The sequence below is a fragment of the Elephantulus edwardii genome, unplaced genomic scaffold (assembly GCF_000299155.1).
Source record: "Elephantulus edwardii isolate Elephantulus edwardi_28Jun2011 unplaced genomic scaffold, EleEdw1.0 scaffold00050, whole genome shotgun sequence".
NCBI classification, from domain to species: Eukaryota; Metazoa; Chordata; class Mammalia; order Macroscelidea; family Macroscelididae; genus Elephantulus; species Elephantulus edwardii.
Genome location: NW_006399800.1, coordinates 7,288,623 through 7,308,223, shown reverse-complemented (window position 1 = coordinate 7,308,223; position 19,601 = coordinate 7,288,623). Strand labels below are relative to the sequence as shown.

The 19,601-nt window shown below is 40.7% G+C and overlaps 1 protein-coding gene across 1 annotated transcript in view; it reads right to left on the bottom strand.

Moving 5' to 3' along the window:
* SEMA6A (sema domain, transmembrane domain (TM), and cytoplasmic domain, (semaphorin) 6A) overlaps window positions 1-18,816 on the bottom strand; it is an 84,211-nt gene extending 65,395 nt beyond the window's left edge. Inside the window, exons 1-6 of the mRNA XM_006886665.1 lie at window positions 18,717-18,816; window positions 15,432-15,549; window positions 10,154-10,214; window positions 8,886-8,948; window positions 7,740-7,841; window positions 2,290-2,380 (exon numbers count right to left, since the gene is read on the bottom strand). Of these exons, the coding sequence (XP_006886727.1) occupies window positions 2,290-2,380; window positions 7,740-7,841; window positions 8,886-8,948; window positions 10,154-10,214; window positions 15,432-15,549; window positions 18,717-18,816 (535 nt within the window). The remainder of the gene's footprint in view (window positions 1-2,289; window positions 2,381-7,739; window positions 7,842-8,885; window positions 8,949-10,153; window positions 10,215-15,431; window positions 15,550-18,716) is intronic.
* Window positions 18,817-19,601: the final 785 nt, after the last annotated feature.

Sequence of the window (19,601 nt, the reverse complement as noted above, 5' to 3'; positions counted from 1 at the left end):
TGACTGAAATAATTCACACTGCATAATGGTGAAACCACTATGGAAGGAACTATGGTGCTTTCTCAAAAAGATGGAAATAGAAATACCATTCGACCTAGCAATTCCACTACTGGCAATATACCCTAAAGAAACCAGAACTTCCACCCAAGCAGCTATATGCACACCCATGTTTATTGCTGCATTGTTCACAACAGCATAGAGATGGAAGCAACCCAAATGCTCATCAACAGACGACTAAAGAAAGAAGCTGTGGTATAGTCACATATTGGAATACTATGCCGTACTGAGAAAAAAAGAACTCATAAAATATTCTATAAAATGGACTATTAGGGACTCTTTGCTCTCTATATAGACTAAGGAGTGGAGTGAATTAAGCCTGTTACCTATGAATCTACATTGATTTCAACTTAAGGTGGTCCTGTGTGTTGCACAGTAGGAGTGCACTCCACTGGATTTTCATGGCTACAGTTTTTAAAAACAGACTGCCACACCTTTCTCCTCATGTTCCTCTGGGTGGGTTTGAACTATAAATCTCTGGTTAGTTTTCAAGTGTTTACCTGGTTGCATCTTACTCCATTTACACCACCAAGCCACTGCCCTTGAGTCAATTCTGACTCATTACAACCCTCCAGGAGAGTAGAGCGTCTCTACCGAGTTTTCAAAGTTATAACCTTCATGCATGCATACTGTCACATTTTTTTTTCCAGTGGAATGGCTGATAAGCTTAAATTACAGACCCAACTGTAATTAGCCAAGTGCTTCCCTGCCACACCTGCAGGGTGCCTTCGATTCTCAAAAACCCACTGCCACCCAGTCAGTTCCGATTCACAGTGACCCTCCAGTGAGTTTCCATGATTTAACTGAAGGAGATTGTCCATCTTTCTCTCCCAGAAAACAATGTGGAAATGCAGGAGATGAGTGGATTTTTTTGCTTCAAAGTCCAACATGCTAAGCACTTCCCTTTTTATATTAGGTTACAAGATGTCAGTTTATTTGTGTAGATTTGTTTGTTTTTTTAGCTTATGTTCTATTTAATTTCTTTCCTTCAACTCAAAGGTCAGACTGTCAGGTGCTACACTTGGATTTTTAATAGTTATGCAACTGAGAGTATGTCCAATTCCTCTTGCTCATAAATAGGTTTATAAGAGTGTTCCTCGCAGTGCTGCTTCCCGGCAACACTGTGCTCAACTCAGGGCAAGAACTCGATGCACCTTTCCTTCCTCCTTGGTATAAACGGTGGTTTCTACAATGTGTAGCCACAGAATCAGACCCACAGCTGTTGGCACCAAGGATAAGGTTTAAGTACCAGAAGCTAATCTTGTTTTCTAATCAAAGCCTTAAAGTTCCTCAACCAGCTAGAATGCTCCTGTTTTTAGCTGTTGTGAATGGGAATTACAGCTAACTGCTTTATTACAAGCTATAACAATGGCTATTATACCAACACTTTTCCCTACAACCAGCTCCACTTCCACAGCTGGCAATGAATTCCTAAATAACTTCTCAATTATAACACACATATATTCTACTAAACCTGAAAATGATGGGTTTCTCCCTCCTAATTCTTTTGATCTTTTTCAATGGAAAGAAGGTGTAATGGGGAGGAGTGTAACGGTTCAGTCTAAGCTACTGAACGTCATCCCCTATTCTTATAACTCTCTAGGTCAGGGAAAGGCAATCAGGTCAACAAGATTCCAGATGATGCTTATTAGAGATAAAAAGTCTCATGGATCAGAGAGAACACCAAGAAGCAATTCCTTCCTTTTGTCTCTTTCCCTTCCATCAACACGTAGGCATGAGACATACAAGCCTCGCTGGATCTGACAATCATCTGATCAATAGAATAGCCAGTCTCAAAATGAAGCTGATGTAAAGCAGCAAACTGGTCGAAAAGGAGTTGCATCTTGGATGATATTCTCAGACTATCAGCTCAAACAAACTCTACAGAAGGCTCTACACCAATATATCCTCTTTGAAGCTTAATCCAGTTCGAGATAAGATTTTCTATTACTTGTGTCCCAACATATACTACCAAATATAGGAGATAACCAGTGTGCAATGCTGTTACCATTTTCTGAAAGCACAAAAACATGGATAAGTATAGCAGTGACCTCTTTTGATAAGCAAAAGCACAATTTCTGTACTAATTGCAAAAGGAAGACATTTTTAATTACAGTATTCACTAGAGAATTAAAGTACAACTGTGACTTCATGAATCCCCCAGAGCTGATTTGCAGTGACAGGTAGAAACATGCAAAGGCAAATGCAATAAAAAGAAATCAGGTCGTTTACCTGCAAACAGTGCAACGTTGGCGTGTTTGGCATCATAAGGGCATCTGGCCATCCCACTAAACTCATCCCCAAAAGGCTCCAAAGTATCCATCTAAATGAAATAATAGGGTTTACTAGGATTGACTACAATTTACAGAAATAATAGCAACTAATATTTATTTATTAAACACTTAATATGCTAAGCAATTCATATGTATTCTTGCAAACCCCCTATAAATGCACTCAACGAGACATCTGTTGGTTTCAGGAGCTTAAAGCTTGCAGAGACTGAGTGACTTAACCAAGATTCCACAGCTAGGAAAGCTGGTCTCTTCACTATTGTTAGGATGCTTCCCTACTACAAACATTTGATGATTCTTTCAGGAATGGTCTAGAAGTAACTGTCTTTTCTTTTGAAAAAGGAATTTCTGAGGCCATCACTGGAGGAAGTTGTTGAGTCATGAATTCTATAGAGAATGACCTTGGTTTTTGGTTTTGTTTTGCCTAAGTAGCCCTGCCTTTGTGGATTAAATCCCAATAGAGAGACAATGGAATTTTTCCTCGGCTTAGCAGGCAGATGGTATGGCATCAGAAAAGGGGCAGAACCATGAAGGCAAGCAGAGCTCACTGGCCTTCTGCACTGCCTTCAGGATCGTGGAATGTCAGCTCTGGAAATGAGGAACATCTCTCAGCCTACGATGGTAACAAAGGAAAATGAAGGCCAAGAGGCTGAGGGGCTCTCACGGGTTCAAGCCAAGAAGAGTGGTGCTGGAGTTTGATTCACATTTCTCAATGCCTAACAATGAATGCCTTGTTCCTCCATGCTAAAGGTTATACTTGGCACACAGATGAGTTTTACTCAACAAATGCAGTATTAAAATACAAATAAAACTAAGCTCACATTTCAGAACAAAGAAATTTCACATATAAATTCAGATTTTGGGGTGTTTTTTTTTGGGGGGAAATAAATCAGTTCCGGCCTCTTCTTACCAAACCACCTGCAACAATGGTCTTCAAACACTGATGTTTCCTTGTGATCACACCAAACTACATTTCCCAATTTCCCTTGTACTCTGACGCAGCCCTATGACTGATCTCTGACTAAGGTAACATGAATATAATGCAAGTGATACATGCTACTTCCTACTGCTACTCCAGGAAAATTTCCCGGGATCCTCCACTTTGTACCATATCTGCTCACCAGATATACAGGTTCCAGTGAAAACTGCAAATCCTAGGGGATGGCACAGCTATGACAAGGAAAGCACTTGGCCTTCTGAATAACCTCTTAGAAGAAAGAATCCCTCTCATTACACACTTCCCTGTGATGTGAGAAACAGACCTCTATTGTTTAGTCAGAGGTTGGCCTATCGTTAACAGTCATACAGTGCTTCGAGCTTTATACTCCAATCTCTCTCCTTCAAGCCACAGTAGCTTCCTCCCATGTAAAATCTCAGTTCCATGGAGTCCATAAAATGATCTCCATAATCATCACATTTTTTTAACACCTCTTTGTGTATTCAATTCTCTTTCTGGTTTGAGGGCATTTTGTTTACACCTTTGGGAGTTGGGCAGTTTTAGATGGAGATGAAAAACTGAAAGAGCCTTAAGCTAAGGTACACTGATGCTGAGAAAAGAGACCCTTCAAGGCCTTCAGCACTCAATCAAGATGCTGGGAGTTGATGCCCAGGAGGAAAGAGAGAGGTTCTCTTGAACAGCAGTTGGTGATAAAACATAACATTATCTTTGGCGCTAAATCCCCAAAAACAGTTCACGGAAAGTGACAGACCCTTTTCATCCATAATCTCTTTGAGAAGGCCCTTAATGAAACAACCTTGTATTTTTTTTAACTGTATGATCACATAAAATGGTTGTGCTAAAAATGTGTTTTTAGAAGACGTTCAAGCAAGACAGTCGTTAAACTAAAATATTTTTCCCCTGCGGAATATTTTTATTGTTAGTCTTTTTTTTTTTTTTCATATCGTATCCCAACAAGAGCTTGAGCGGTGACAGACTTTTGCGGTCTGTGGGTCTGGCAAGGATTCAAAAGTGATGCTTAGTACACAATGATGCAAGGGAAATGCCCTTATCCCAAGCAGTGCATGCTGTAATCCTGCAGTGGGGAAACACACCAGGGGAATTTTGTTTTTCTCATGTACCTACTTCTGAAAAAGTGGCTTGAGCTGTAGCTAGTCAGAGGGAGCAAGTGGCAAAGAATGAGTGTGCTGTCTTTTGAGTTGGGAAAGATCCTGAGACAAAACAATGCCATAGTGAAATCCTCTTTCCTTGAAGTGAGAACTAATCCTTGTAGTAGACTGGAGCCCCTGGGAAATTAAATCACCACAGGGTACAGATAATTATACAAAGTAACAAACTCACCTTCACAGGAGTTCAGAAGGTTTAGAAAACAGGATAGAAAAGGCATGGGGTGTGGGTTTAGATTCAAAATTTCTCCCTAGATAATCTTATTAAGGAACATCATCTTTCTAACTCATATGCCCATATCCATTATGCAAACTGTGTACATCAAGGCACAGTAAAGGCTGTGACTGAAAACTTGTTACCCTATTGCTCTCAGTTACTCTAATTTACCTGGTGCTCTTATGCTAGGAATCGTAGGTTTTAGAATAGAAAATGGGCCATGGTTTTTGCTATAATCCTTTGATACTGATCTTTTCAAGGGCCTAAAACTATAGAGTTCTCCTAAAGGAAAAAGCTACATAAATAAAAACACGTAAAAGGTTCAATCTTCAATGACTGTTATTAGGTGCTGTTGAGTCGACTAAGACTTATAGTGACCCTATGAACAATGATTCTAAAAACCCTGCCCTATCCTGAGCCAAATGCACCATCTCTGACGCACGTGACCCTAGCAACCTTAAATAAAACAGAAACTCTGTTCAATTCTGTGCCATCTCCAGTCACTGCCATGCTTGAGTCCACTGTCGCAAGCTTTCTTCGTAAAGCCGAAATCATGTCTTTTGTCATCAAAGTCTGTCCTCTGGGTCTCTAAGAATTTTTCTGAGCCTTGCCAAATGTTTGCACTGCCATCCACAGAGACACACTTCTAGATGAGGACTGAGCTTGAAGAACATCCTGTCTGTGGCTTCTAAGAGGTACCGGCTCATGGAACAGAACATGTCTCAGCAGGTATGGCTAGAACAAGCAAGAGGTGAAGGTGTCACCCTAGGTGAGGCATCCTGGGGAACGAACATGTGCGGGAAGAATGAGCTGGACCATGTACAGCCTACACATGGCAGTGCCAACAAAACCTGTCATTTGTCATAAAAGATAGCTTTCCAGCTGGGAATTCCTTGGGATTTGTTACAAGTATTAATCTTAATGAGTTCTAAACAATGATGAACAGGGATGGAATATTAAGTGGAGTATTTCAAGTTGAGACTTCAGCTGTCTGTCGTCACTGGCTAGAGTAAATGCTAGAATAAATGCTTCTCCTACACGCTGATGGTTCCTGTCTTTATTTCACAGTCCATCATGTTTCTGATGGAGGTTTTTGGGGGTCTCAATTAAAAAACAATAATGCATTCACAATACAACTTATCTTGATTACCAGATTTATGGCAACCCCTTCATTTTATGCGTGAGGCAAATGCCTGGATCTGTTGGTGCCCATTTTAAAAGGCAAGATTAATGGAGGGTGATGATATAGGTAAAAGAGACCCTCCCTTCAATGACTGGGCAAAGAGTGAGCATAGGGCCTTTAAAACTGTCAATCCTAAAGCTGGTGACACCTCGGCTTCTGGTTCCAGCCCATTACTCCTTTTCTCATGCTCCACACTTGCTGAGTTTCACCACTCTCTGTGCTAATGAACCCAAATCTTTCCCCACTCAAGTATCTTCCTAAATATATCAAGGCATACTCATTCATCTTGCTGCTAAAGAGCTCTACTCATGTGTCACAGGCACTGGCATCCAGTGCTAGACATTGTCATCATGCTCAAAACTGAGCTCCCTATCTGCTTACCAGCACGCACTCCCCCCCACCCCCGACCCGCTCTTCCTCTCTGCTCTATCTGGGTCCGTGGCAGTCCCATCAATCTACTCACCCAAGAGACAGCCTGGCAGTCATTCTTGGTTCCTCTCTCTCTCTCCTTCTCCTGGGTACCAATTCCTAAATCCTATTGAGTCTTGTCACTTCAATGCTATCCTTAAATATGTTTTCTTCCCCTCATCCTTGGCTTTTTCTTCATTGCCGCTTAACACTTCATAATCTGGTCCTTCAGAACCAAATGGGAGCGTCTCCACCTCCACAGCTGTTGTTCACTCCCATGCTCACCCCTCATTTTTCATCCCCCAATGTTCACGCCATCCCTCTATCTGAAGCCACCTCCTCTTGCCATTGACTGAGACGTCCACTTCACCCTTTTTTTGAGAAATTCTAGTCATAACCACAGTCACTCATTTATACCATAAACATTTATGGAGACTATCTGCTTGGGATTATAGCAGGTTTTGAGCAAGCACAGACATGTGCTCTACACTTAAAAGGTGCTAGGTGACTGGCTTCTTATGAACTCGATGGGGTGTCCCCTCGGTGAGGACAGAAGGTAGCAATGAAGGAGAGGCCCCCATTCTCCTGCCAAAGTCTTCCTCAGTCTTGGTGAAGGACTCTTTTGCTCAGCTCCTATAATACTCCAATTCACTATGACAGCAACCCCACGCATTCTTGCTTCTTATTCTTCTTCCCAAAGAGTAAGGTCTTCTATTGATTTTAACAGACCGAGAACTTGTCTATAGCAAACCCACAGGCACCTGTTGAGTGAGACTTGCTGAAAGAAGTGACAGGAGCATACACACAGGTGGAGATCCCAGACTCGAGATCTCCGCTCCAGTGCTCACACAGTTCCTTCCTTCTTCAGCAACGTCTCTGCCAGCTGTGTCAGGACTAATCGCTTATGAATTCTGGAGGGTTTTTTTATGTTTTTTTTTTTTTCAATTTCTCTGCATAAAGGCCATGATAAAGTTGGCTACTTTCTCTGAGTGCTAAAATGGAATTAAATTCCCGTAAGCTTTAAACTCTTACGTAGAAGGAAGCTTTACAGTTTCAAATGGCAAGCTTTGGAGATGCTTTTTAAGCCAGGATGCAGGATACATTCACAGTATTTGTGGTTCTGTGCTCAGAAAGGGTGTAAAGGAGGAGAAAGAGAAAGAAAGGAAATCCCCACAGCATACGTGGTAAGTACACCACTCTTCCAAACAATGAAGAATAGGGTCTGACAGAAACTGACTTTGCCATGTAGGTTCTTTAAAGAGATGTCAATCAACTCTGAACATACAGGAAGCCGAGAAGCCTTCTCAGGGTCATTCATGCGGAGCAATACATTAAGTTGAACAAGTGAGAGGAACCAAGTGGTGTTGAATAACCCCTCTTAGGTTGCTGCAGGTACAATCACAGTAAATTATGAAATACCTCCTGCCCTGTGGGTCCAGCCAGAGAAGAGAGCACATACCTTATAGTTTCTGCAGGAAGGGTTGAAGGCATTAGTTCCACAGACAAACAACGTGTCATCACTTTTCTTTAGAAGAACTTTAATAAAGTTGTGACACTCATCCTGCAATAAGGGTATGATCAATTAGAATGAATGTTATAAAACAAAAATGTGAATGAATTAATGAAAACCAATTTTTTTTAATGGGGGAAAAAATAAAAAGAGTAGAAGACAAAAAAAAAATATTAAACTTTTTTTAATTGGTCCCTTCAAAATAGAAACTCATTCTTCATGTTATATATACCATGATCTGCTCACTCAAACCCATGCTCACTTCAGCTAAGGAGGTTGTGACTCATTGTGACCCGAGAGGACAGAGCAAAAGTACCCCACCGGGGTCCCCAGGCTGGAGCCTTTACAGATGCAGACAGCCATGCCTTTCACCTGTGGAGTAGCCGGTGGTCTCAAACTGCTAAGCTTTCTGTTAGCAACTGAAACATTAACCTCTGCACCACCAGGGTTCCCAGTCTGTTCACAGGAGGGTTAAAAAGAAAGCAACTGAGAATCTCTGCTATAGCATTTTTATGTCCCCCTGCTATTAAGAGGAACAATTGCTCATCTACTGCAAATGAAAACTGGGTGCAGAACGGAAGAGTGTGTTTATACCATAAGGAAAAGGCAAGCCTGGAAGCGCCAATCTCCCATCATAATAACTTTAATGCCAGATGCTCCAGGGTCCCTTGATACACCAGGTTCCTGGCAGAAGTGGGGTTTTATGCTGGTTTATGACCAAAGGCACAAAACCTTGCATGTCGGCAGCAGTCTTTTATGAGCTCTTCCTCTGACTCCCTCTGGACCTTGGGCTGTGAGGTGGGGCTATGGGGAGGGGACACTCAAGACAAGAGTCAGGACAGTCAACTTCAAGCCCATAATCCCTGGTGTGCCTAAGTACTTCATGATGCCGCCTGAGCAGCTGTCGTAATGTTTCATCACATTAAAAGCAAACTCTTTTTGCAAATTAAAGCCTTCAATAAGTTGATGGAAAAAGCAATTACTGGGGGAAAAAGTAAATGGCATGATCCATTCCACATCACAGTCAACGGCTGGAGTTGACAGTCAAAACCTTAACCCAAAGTGGCAGCTGCAGGAGAAATGAAAATTGCCTACCTTATGTTTTCCCTTCATTCTGCATGTGTCTACATCAGCCTGTCTAGATTTCCATGTCAGTTTCTGCCGGGATCAAGAAAGAAATCAATTAGAACCCAGAGGTTGCTGCATTTGATTTTAGAAGTAAGAGTTCCCTTGGGGAGACTAGAGGCTGAACATATATTTATGGAAAGCTTTCTGCACCCTTTCTCCATGATTAATTGACCATAACAACAAAAGATTAGAGATGGAAATGTTCATTTAATTTTGAACTCCTATCTATTCATTAAACTACAAAATGATTGTCTTCTCTTTGAGATTAGATAAAGACAAATAGAAAGGAGAATAAACAACAGCGTGGAATTTTCACAAAAAATATCCCAATTAACTTGCCACATTATACTCATTTTGATAAAAGACATGTCCTGCCCTTTCTTTTCAGTTGATAAGTGACCATTTTTGTCAAGCAGCTTTTTTTCTTAAAATATCAAAGTCATTTTCTTATCCAGAAAGGGAACATTCACTTTAGGTGAACAGAGATTTCACTCCAGTTATTCTCCCTTCAAGTAAGCTAATGGATTGAAGGAATCGCCTACTTCTTTGTGCTGATTTAATGAACAAAAATACCCCCACATGGAGTGACAAGGCAAGTGACGTTATACTTCATGTCTGCCTGAAATGGATAATATTCCGTGAACCATAACAGTCAACTCAAACTTAACACTGTTACGACATGGACGCATGACATTTGTAAGGTACACTTGCAGGGAGAAATTTTACATAGGGAAATTGGTGTTTTTCTGGCATATATATGGTAATATGTTATTAAAGGAACTTGGAAATCACCTAAGACTCCAAAATTTATATGCACACATACTTAATGAATAACACATGGAGTATATGACTATTTCTGAAAGCTATACCTATACCTACTCCAACTTAAAGCCCCCATACTGTCAAAGGGACTCCAACGGACGGCCACCCCAGGTGTGTCAGAGTAAAATCATGCTCCACCTGATTGCCATTGGCTGTTCTGTCAGTAATAAATAGATCACCGCTGGTTGAACCGAATGGCCTTAACCGCCAACCTTTTAGATAACAGTTGGGTGTATTAACGATTTTCATTACCCAAGGACTCTACAACTCAATCAGGATCCACAGAATGTGTGCTGATCTTTCCATGTTATTTTTAACCAACTCATCTCAGTCAATGTCTTTAAGATACAAAATTCATTCAACAATCTTCATACAGATCTTTATTTCCAAAAGATGCTCTTCAAACTACTTACTTTGCTACAGTAAATTTCTTCTGCATGTGAAGTGTCTATATCAAGAGTATAAATATGGTCCCTGTAAGCAATGAAAAATAGAAAGTCAAAAACACCATAGAGAAACACAACAGACGAGGCACTTCATTTTCTACTGAATGAATTGTATCTCATTCAAGACAGATAAATCCATACTCAGGTAATTTTAAAAACTAAACAACATCAAACTTTCATATGTATGAAAAAGAGCTCAACTAACAAATGACATTCTAGATACTATTGAGCATCCTTTTGATGAAGTATAACAACTTGCTCTAAAGAACACATTTTATGGATAACATTTCTATAATGAGTATTCTCTATACAGCCCCTGCATTGTGTACTGCAGGATAAAGGACTCTGAACCTTAAATTGGCCTAAAGACTAAAAAAAAAAACAGATGGGTTCACATGCCCTTTAAGTGTCTTAAAATCCAGGCACCAAACACTTGGTATTCACAGTGCCACATTTGTTCAGCAAGGAGGTTAACAAAAAGCTAATCTCTGTCTTCATCACTTGAGAAAATATATTTCCAGTCTTAGCTTTGATGATTTGATGGACAAGATGGAAGGGGAGAAGAGATAATAGAGGGAAAATTATTTCCAGAAGCCACTCTTTTCTTCACACAATGATGGTCAATTAAGATCTAAAATGTACTTGAGGTAAAGTTTACATTTCTTGCTTCTGTTCACTTTCCTGTTTTGCTGAGAATTTGGTTCTTTTTACAATTTGCTGCCAATCTCCCCTTGGAAGGGGAGAAACAGAATCAGCAGCTCAGGTGTGGGGCTATATTTAAACCTCCCCTTCTGTGTGAGCCGAGTACAAAGGCGTTTTTGTCTGGAATTCAGAAGAAATAAAAGACCTACACTCAATTGGAGAGATGGGGGGCTAGTGAGGGGAAGCAAAACAGTTCATTTTCCCTTGAAATAATATTGACTTTTTCTAAAATGCAGGAAGTCCTGGGGCTGGAAAATTATCCACAGCTCGAAACTCGGGCCTCAAGACTCTGATGCAGACTTTCAAGCACCTTCATTACTAGAAATGGAGGGAGAAAAGAGAAAATTAGCCACTCTATCCTTTTTGCCTCCAATTCTTGGGAAATCTGTTTTGTGTGCTACAGCTTTCGGGAAAGCACAACTGAGGGGAGGGAGAAAAAGAAATTAAAATGGAAAGAGGCTTTCTCACGTGAAAATGAAAGAGAGGGGCTGGGCAGCTGGCCTACAGAACTCCCTCGGCTGCCATGGAATTGTGTGTGTGAGAGTGTGCATGTGAGTGCGCGCGTGCGCGCGCGCGCGTGTGTGTGTGTGTGTGTGTGTGTGTGTGTGTGTGTGTGAGAGAGAGAGAGAGAGAGAGAGATAGGTGAGGGAGAGAATGGGGAGTCAATTCTGCAAGTTGCTGATCTAGGAAATTTCTTCAAACTTGAGTAGGATGCCAGAATCACCCTGCCCTTTGATTTTTAAGACCGCTTTATTGCTTCTGTTTATTACTTGCTTGACTTTATTGGTAACACTGCAGTCAGACTCATGATTGGAACGGAATTGCCTCTTACTCTTAGGTGTGAGATGACTCTAGGCTTTTCTTTGCCCTGTCTCCCCTCAAATCTTAAGTAGGAGTTGAATATATGAATTGTAAATTAACAACTGATTAATATGCATTGGCAACTCCTCAGAAAGCCCTGGGATTGCCCCTTCTGGCATGGGCTCTTATGTTAATTAGCAGTTTAGCGATTTTTTAAAAAGAGGCATAATTTATAAAGTAGATAATAATAAAGCAGAACTGAAAGGGGTTCCTGCCACCAAGCTTCACTCAATCCCCTGGTTCTGGATGAGACTTGGCTTCCGATGTCTGACACCAATTGTCTAGAAGAACTGGGAAGCCTTTTGAAAATAGAATTGCATGAATGCAATCTCTTCTTGGACAATGACAATCGTTTTCAATATCCAAAAGATCACATTGCCCCAGCAAACAGAAACAGGGCTTTATGGAGTAAACCTAAGACTAGGGCCAGGGTTATTCCCAGGCATCCTGTGTTGATCCCAGGATGCACACACGTTCGCTGAATTAAGTTATTTGAACACAAACTTGCTTAATCCCATGACTTCCTCTTTCCCCACCTCCATGAAGCAACACTGAATTGCGGGTTGCCATGGTTTGCGACTGGGGGAAGGATTTAACTTTAAATCGTGTTACTTGCTGCCTAGGAACTTGATCTTTCAGGGGTAGGCTGGGAAATGTGAAATTAAAAGGAGAGGATAGGCTCTAACCATCGTGGCCTTAGAGCTGTTTGAAGGATTTTCCAAGAGCAAATACTGAGTTGAAGAAGGGGCTGAGGGTGATAGGAGACACGGTGGGACAGTGGTTAAATGCCCAACTACAAGCCAAAAGATTGTGTGTTAGAACCCTCCTGTGATTCTAGGGGAGAAAGAGTCTCCTTTAGTAAAGATTAACAGGTCCGGAAACCCTCCAGGAAATTCTGTCCTACTGGATCACTGTGAGTCAGAACAGAGTGACTGGCAATTTGGCGGAGTACAGTGTGAAAATCAACAGGCCAAAGAGAGGGTGTTAGAGATGTGAACTCTATGCAAACACAATTCTGTTCTATAGGGTTGTTTTGTGTTGTGATGGGTTTTTTTTGGTTTTGTTTTGTTTAAAATGAACACTTCTTTCTCATTTTCCTTGGATTTCTTCTTTTTCTTGGGATAGGAAGGAGGCTAAAACACATTTGGCTTTAATGAGCTGGGATAATGGTGACTTTAAGCTTCTTCCATAGCCTCTTGCTCTTTGCTCACTGGCAGGTACTGCACTGCAGTCCACATTCTGCCTCTAGTCTACACTCCTGCCACATGATAGGGCACAGAAGTGGTCTGTGACACCACCACCTCTCCTCTTCTGTGACACAACAACAGAGTCAACAATTCATAGGCGATTTGTGGGTCAACCTACGTCTCACAAGTCTAACGTCTGAGCATTTATTTTGAAGCACCTTCCACCCCTCCTCTTCAGTGACACAACAACAGAGTCAACAATTCATAGGCGATTTGTGGGTCAACCTACGTCTCACAAGTCTAACGTTTGAGCATTTATTTTGAAGCATCTTTAGGTAACTGGGTACAGATGTAATCAAGGCCTACTTTATCTAGAAAAAGAAAAATATCATTTAAAAAGGAGTTAATTATTTCCAAGAGAAGGGATAACAGAGGACCTTATTGGAATGCTTTTTAATGTACACTCACAATGGTTTCTTCAGTATAAGATTAAATTAAGATTAAAGCTCAACATTAAGAAAACAAAGATCCTCCCGAATGAGCCAACTGGCAGCACCATTGAGGTTGTTAACAATTTCAGCTTGCTCGGCTCCACAATCAACGCTCTTGGCACCAGCAGCCAGGAAATCAAGAGCCACATTGCATTAGGAAAATCTGCTGTCAGGGACCTCTCCAGAGTGCTGACAAACAATGATGAGAGTCTAGAGATTAAGGTGCGCCTGATTCAGGCCATGGTCTTTGCAATTACTTCCTTACATCAGAGAGCTGGACAATGACTAAGGATGACAGAAAAAGAATTGATGCATTTGCACTGTGCTGAGAACAGTACCGACCATACCACAGAATGTCAAACAAAGTCTGTCCTGGAGAAAGTGAAACCAAGTTGATCCTTGGAGGTAAGGATTTTGAGTCTCCATCTCACATACTTTGAGCATGTTGCCAGGAGGGGCCAGTGCTTGGAGAAGGACATCATGCTTAGAAGGGTGGAGGGAAAGCGCAGGAGAGGAAGACCCTGGATGAGACGGATTGACACAGTAACTGGAGTAATGTGGGTAGGTGTGTTGCAGTCAGTGAGATTGGCTCAGGATAGAGAAGGGTTCAAGGCTATTGTGCAAAGGGTTGTTATGTCTCATAGTTCACTCAATGGCACAGAATAACAATATAATACTTCTTTTCTCTAAATAGCAGCTATTAGACTGTATTACCAGCAAAGAGAACCATCTCTACAGCTCATTGGGTAAGAAAATACATACAGCAAGCACACACTTTAGGGCAAGGCCAATATGGTTCACACTGGTTGGCCATTCAACCTCTTTGGATCTCAGTTTCCTTCACTAAGGCACAAGATAAGAGCAGCTTCTCATAGGGTTGTTCAAAATAATAAATGAATTAATATCTATAAAGAATTTATAACTGTACCTCCAACACATACAACTGGTACATTCGATACAAGAACTTGTGAAATAGAAATAAATTGTTTTGGCACTGATTTCAGTGACCAAATGTATAGGACTCTCAGGGTTTGGCAAAGACTTTTACAATTTCATGTTTCAGAGCTTTTGAATCTCAGATCATGTGTACTCTCGAAAGGAATCAAATGCTGTTGCCTTTCACTCTTGGTACCTGCACTGATAGTCAGGTACATCTCACTTCTTCCCAAGAACAAAAAGAAAAAAAAAAGATTCATCATTCCAGACGTAGTGAAGACCACAGTGGAGCTCCTTAATTTAGGTAGCGTCTTAGTCCTTGTTTATTTGTGACTATTCTAAACAACTATTTATCTAAAGGTTGTAGTATCATAGATTTTGGAATCCCTGGGGTCTGCACTAAAATAATAGACTCCAACCTCTCATTTAACTGGGGACACTCACAGCTAGATAAAGTGTTATCCATCTAATTTAAGGGTCAGATGAGAACAAAAGCCTGGATCTGTGTGGTTCCTGTTCAGGCAGTATTTGCAACAGGTTGCTCATCTCTAAATGGCATTTCCTCTGGGGAGGTGCGGTCTTTCAGTAGAGCTAAATCACAAACTTTCCTCATGTTTATTATATTTATGCTCTCACTGGATGCCATTGCCCTTCTGCTAACAATATATACTACGGTTCACTCCATAAATGTATACAGATTTAACATCCACACACCTACACACTCACACACTATAATACATGTTTATACAGTCAATTCACTTTAACAAACAAGTGTCAAAGCGCAAAGTACTCTGCAGGGTACTGAGTAAATATTTGCATATATGGTCAGGATAAACAGTGGGTTATTTGGGTTTGAGCTCCAAAATATGCAATTATTTCTTTGTAAATCCTTATAAAGCTAAACAGACACCGAGGATTTTGAAAGGATGGTGGCTTTATAAACTATAGTCTTCCTATTAATTAAGGCTGTGTGCGAGAACCTGAAAAATCTCAAAACTGCTAAAATGATGTGTAGCTGAAATTCTGGTTCATTAGACGTCCTCAAAAGCAGAGATGAAGGCCACATACCTAGCAGCAATGTAGAGGGTTCTATTCATGATCAGAATCATCTGGATGTCCAGTCTATGCCTCTGTGTGGTGTTCCGTCCTGGCTTGTGGCCCACAAACACCGGATACTGTTTTGTATCTGCGAAAAGAGGAGATGGGGCAAGAGAAGGAAAAAGAAATCAAGCCAAGAAATGATAGAATGGGGGTGGGAAAATGGGTAACAAGAACATGTCATGTTTCAGCCAGACCACTTCTCTCAGAAAGATTATGAGAGGCTAGCAAGTACTCTTTAAGACTCATCAAGTTAAAATTTCCAGATGAAAATAAGTAATTTGCCTGAACTGGAAGTTTTCAGTGCCCTCGATTCTGAGTTGTCTCCCTTCCTGAGGGTTAAACGTGCTAGCGAGAACTCTTCACATGAAGGTGCTCTTTTCTTCTCCAGTTTTCTTTTCATCTTCGGCAGAGTGCTAAGCCTGAGGGGCAGTCTGCCAAAGATCTTGTCTCGGGACAAAACTATTTCAAAGCAGCCTTCCCATCAATCACCACAAAGGCAATGTGGTCTGGAGGCGAGAGCCTTCACCCAGGAGCCAGGAGAAAAATAGTCTCCACAGGCGTCCAGTTGGAATAATCCACTATTGAAGGCAGCACCATTAGGTTGGTTGGCATTCGAGGAACTGTGGGAAGTTCACTCGAGTTGAGCAATTGGCTAATCTCACAGAAACTGGGGCTTTGACAGGACAGGGTCAAACTGAGTGTAGCCAGTCGGGTGGATCTGGAAATTTTCCTGCCTTGGACAGTCAATGAACATATTCTTCTTTTCCTACAGTTCTCTTTGGTGGGGAAGAGACAATTTGTAATAATATCTGACCTTTCAAAGTACCTACATCTCAATATCTCTCTGCTTTTAAACCTACAATCTCCAGAATTCTGGCAATCTTCCAAAGAAGCTAAGGAGAAAAGAAAGATGAGTCACATTTAAAAAGCAGTTGTTTTCCAGGGATGTAAATAATGAATAGAAAACTATTCTCAGATTAATACTCAGACCCTTACACTTTCAACCCCTCTAGAACTGGAGCATTACTCAGAGTGGGTGTCTTATTAGAGAGTCCCCAGCATATTATTTTTTCTTTTGTTTTTCTTGTTGTGTACCATTGAATGGGACCTGACCAGCAGAGGAGATTTCCCCTCCTTCTCCAGCGGAGCATCTGGTGGATTCAAACTGCATGCCTTCAGGCTTGCACAGCGCAGCTTATTGTCACTAGGCTACCAGAGCTCCCTCCCAGCATATTCTATTTGCAATCAAGCTTGGTATGGGATTAGGTTGTGCTTTTCTTTCCACTCCCCTGAAACGTCCTTTACCTATATGCCACGAGCTTGACAAAATAATGCATATGTCTCACTACTACCATAGCTTTCAGTGATTTTTAATTACAGTTTTCTACAGCAAACTGAGGCTGAGAAGTCTACATATGGTAGGTACTGTAGCATCAAAGACAGAAAATTTTTCTGAATGGATGTAATTAGATTTTTTAAGGTGTTGTGCCTAAAGTTAAGCGGACACTGCTACTTTGAGAGTCATGAACTCAAACACTTAATTTGATCCTTTATTATGCCCATGGTCTTTTTGCTTGCCTCTGGAAACTATGAACTTGGAGAAATGATGAAAGATATACGTATGTTCAGGTCTTTCATTCACAGGGTCGTTCACTATGAGTCGTCTACGACTCGACGGCACTTAACAACAATTGCTTTTTCAGTTGTGTCTCCTTATTTTAATGAAAAACTTCTCCCTTTTAAATCTATAATGTCTGGCAGCAGAGTTGGGCACTGAAGGGATTGTTAGTGCCCCATATTAATGTTAAGTATCTTTTGTCAGGTTTTTGTTTGAAACACTTATTAAAAAATAGATATGTATTTGGAGCAAAAGCTCTCTTATATCTTTAATATGCTAAAACAGTCTTTTTGAGGTAGGAGAAAAAAGTAGTTAAATTGGCTCTTTTGTCCAAAACACAAGTAGGACTTTCCTCTTCTGGAGAGACAGATGAATAATTAATCATATTGGTTATCTACCTCAGACAGCAGGGTAGAAGTACTTCAAAACATCTGTAACTAGTTACAATAAGTCTTCGTTGAATTCAAAATCACTTTCTACTCATGTCTCACAAATTATAACTTCTAAGACTAAAAATACTTTTTAAGAATCTGACTCAAAAACACTCATTATTATCTGTTCATGTCTTCTAACAATCAATGTCCATATACAGTTACATGTACAAATGTGTATCACTGGCAATATACAAATGCTGGTAACTTCTGACACATGGGCCAGGATCATAGTCTCCATGTGGTAGCTGAGATTTGTTTGGAAAATATTAAGAAAAAACTACCACAATGAATGAATGAAAACCCAAAATCTCTGTAAATGTTCATAAAAATTAATAAAATTTAATAATTAAAAAAAACCCAACTACCAAATTCTATCCAGACCTATTTCTACAACCAAATCATACCAGTCATTTGATGAAACTTTATTATCCAGTTTTGTCACCCATTCAGGTGAAAATAATCAAGAAATCGCAAGTATATACTTTTTACAAAAGGGGGGTAATAGGGTTATGGGTAGAGGGAGGGGTGGGTAAAGGAAACAGGAAAAATCCAGCGTGAAAAACAGTGCATACAAATGTTGTAACTAAACCAGTATAAAAAATATTTTTTTAAAAATTACTATTAGTCTTTTGTGACTAGGGTGAAGGTTTAAACAGTAGTTAGGGTATGCATTCAATGATTTCTACATAAGCTGTTCAATCACATTGTGTATATTCTTCACAATACACAAAATATTCTATTTTTATTCTTGGAGGCAAGGATTTTGAGACTCCATCTCACCTACTTTGGGCATGTAACCCAGTCACTGGAGAAGGTAATCACGCTTGGAAGGGTGGATGAGAAAAATACCCCAGATGGGATGGATTGACACAGTAATGGGTAATGAGGGTGGGTGTGTCAGAGACAGTGACATTGGCTCAGGATAGAGCAGGGTTCAGAGCTATTGTACACAGGGTCACTATGAGTCGCATGAGGCTCGACAGTACTAACAACAATGATTCTGTTCCTATTGCTCTAGTTCCATGCCCCTTTACATTCTCATCTTTGTGTTAAAACAATTGTTTGGTCTTACATAGGTGATTTTTTAAAAATAGAAATAGGTTATATTTCATTCTTATTTTATTTTTCACTATTTACTCACTGATGCCAGCTACAAGATTCACAAAGAGAAAGAACCAGAGTGACATTGTGGGTACTCACAGTTGCCATGCGAAATACTGATTGGCTCAGAATCTTCTGGGAAACCAGCCCCAGCAAAGTGTAGCAGTGTGAAATATAGCAGCAAGGCTTCTGACCTCATAGTAGTTCAGCGGGGAGACTTTACTTCTCTACTTCACCCTGCCAAAGATCAGAAAAGGGATTATTTTATTTTTTATGCAAGTCAGCTTTATTCAACTCCATAAAATGAAATGATCTTGAAGATAAATTTCGCAGCGAAGAGGCTGCTGCTTCCCGTTTTTTCAATTGTGAACACGCTGATTGCAGTTTTTGACGCAGGGAACCTGTACTGTCCACTGCATTGCCTTCTCTAGGAACCTGAGCCCTTTAGCAAAGTTTCTCCCCAACCTGAGACTCCGAGTCTTCATCCTGAGCCACCTTCCAGGCCATTGTGGGTGCTAATCCACAATTAAGATGCTCTACATTCCAAAAATGGTAGACAACTGAACAAGTTCTCCTTTCTTTCCCTTAGAGCAGCCATCCCTCAAGTCTGTTCTGTTTGGCAAGCCCAAGCATGATCTTTCAAAGATGTGTAGTGACCAATTTTGGGAAATCAGGAGATTTCTGATAATAATTAAAGATTTCCAACTTCCTTCCGTTAACAGAATACCTGTTGTACTAAGAATCCTACAAAAATTACCATAACCCTACCCCCTCAGAATGGGTCCTCCTCAGGCTGACACACAAACACTCTCTCTCTCTCTCAGACACACAGACACACTGCAAGTTCACCCAGAAAACTGTTTTTGTTCTTTCATTTTCATGAACTACTTCCCTCCCTGTCTAGAGATTCTGTCCCCTGGATAGCATAGTCCCACAGCGACCTTGGCCATAAAAAAATCCATTATACTTTCTACATTTAAAAAG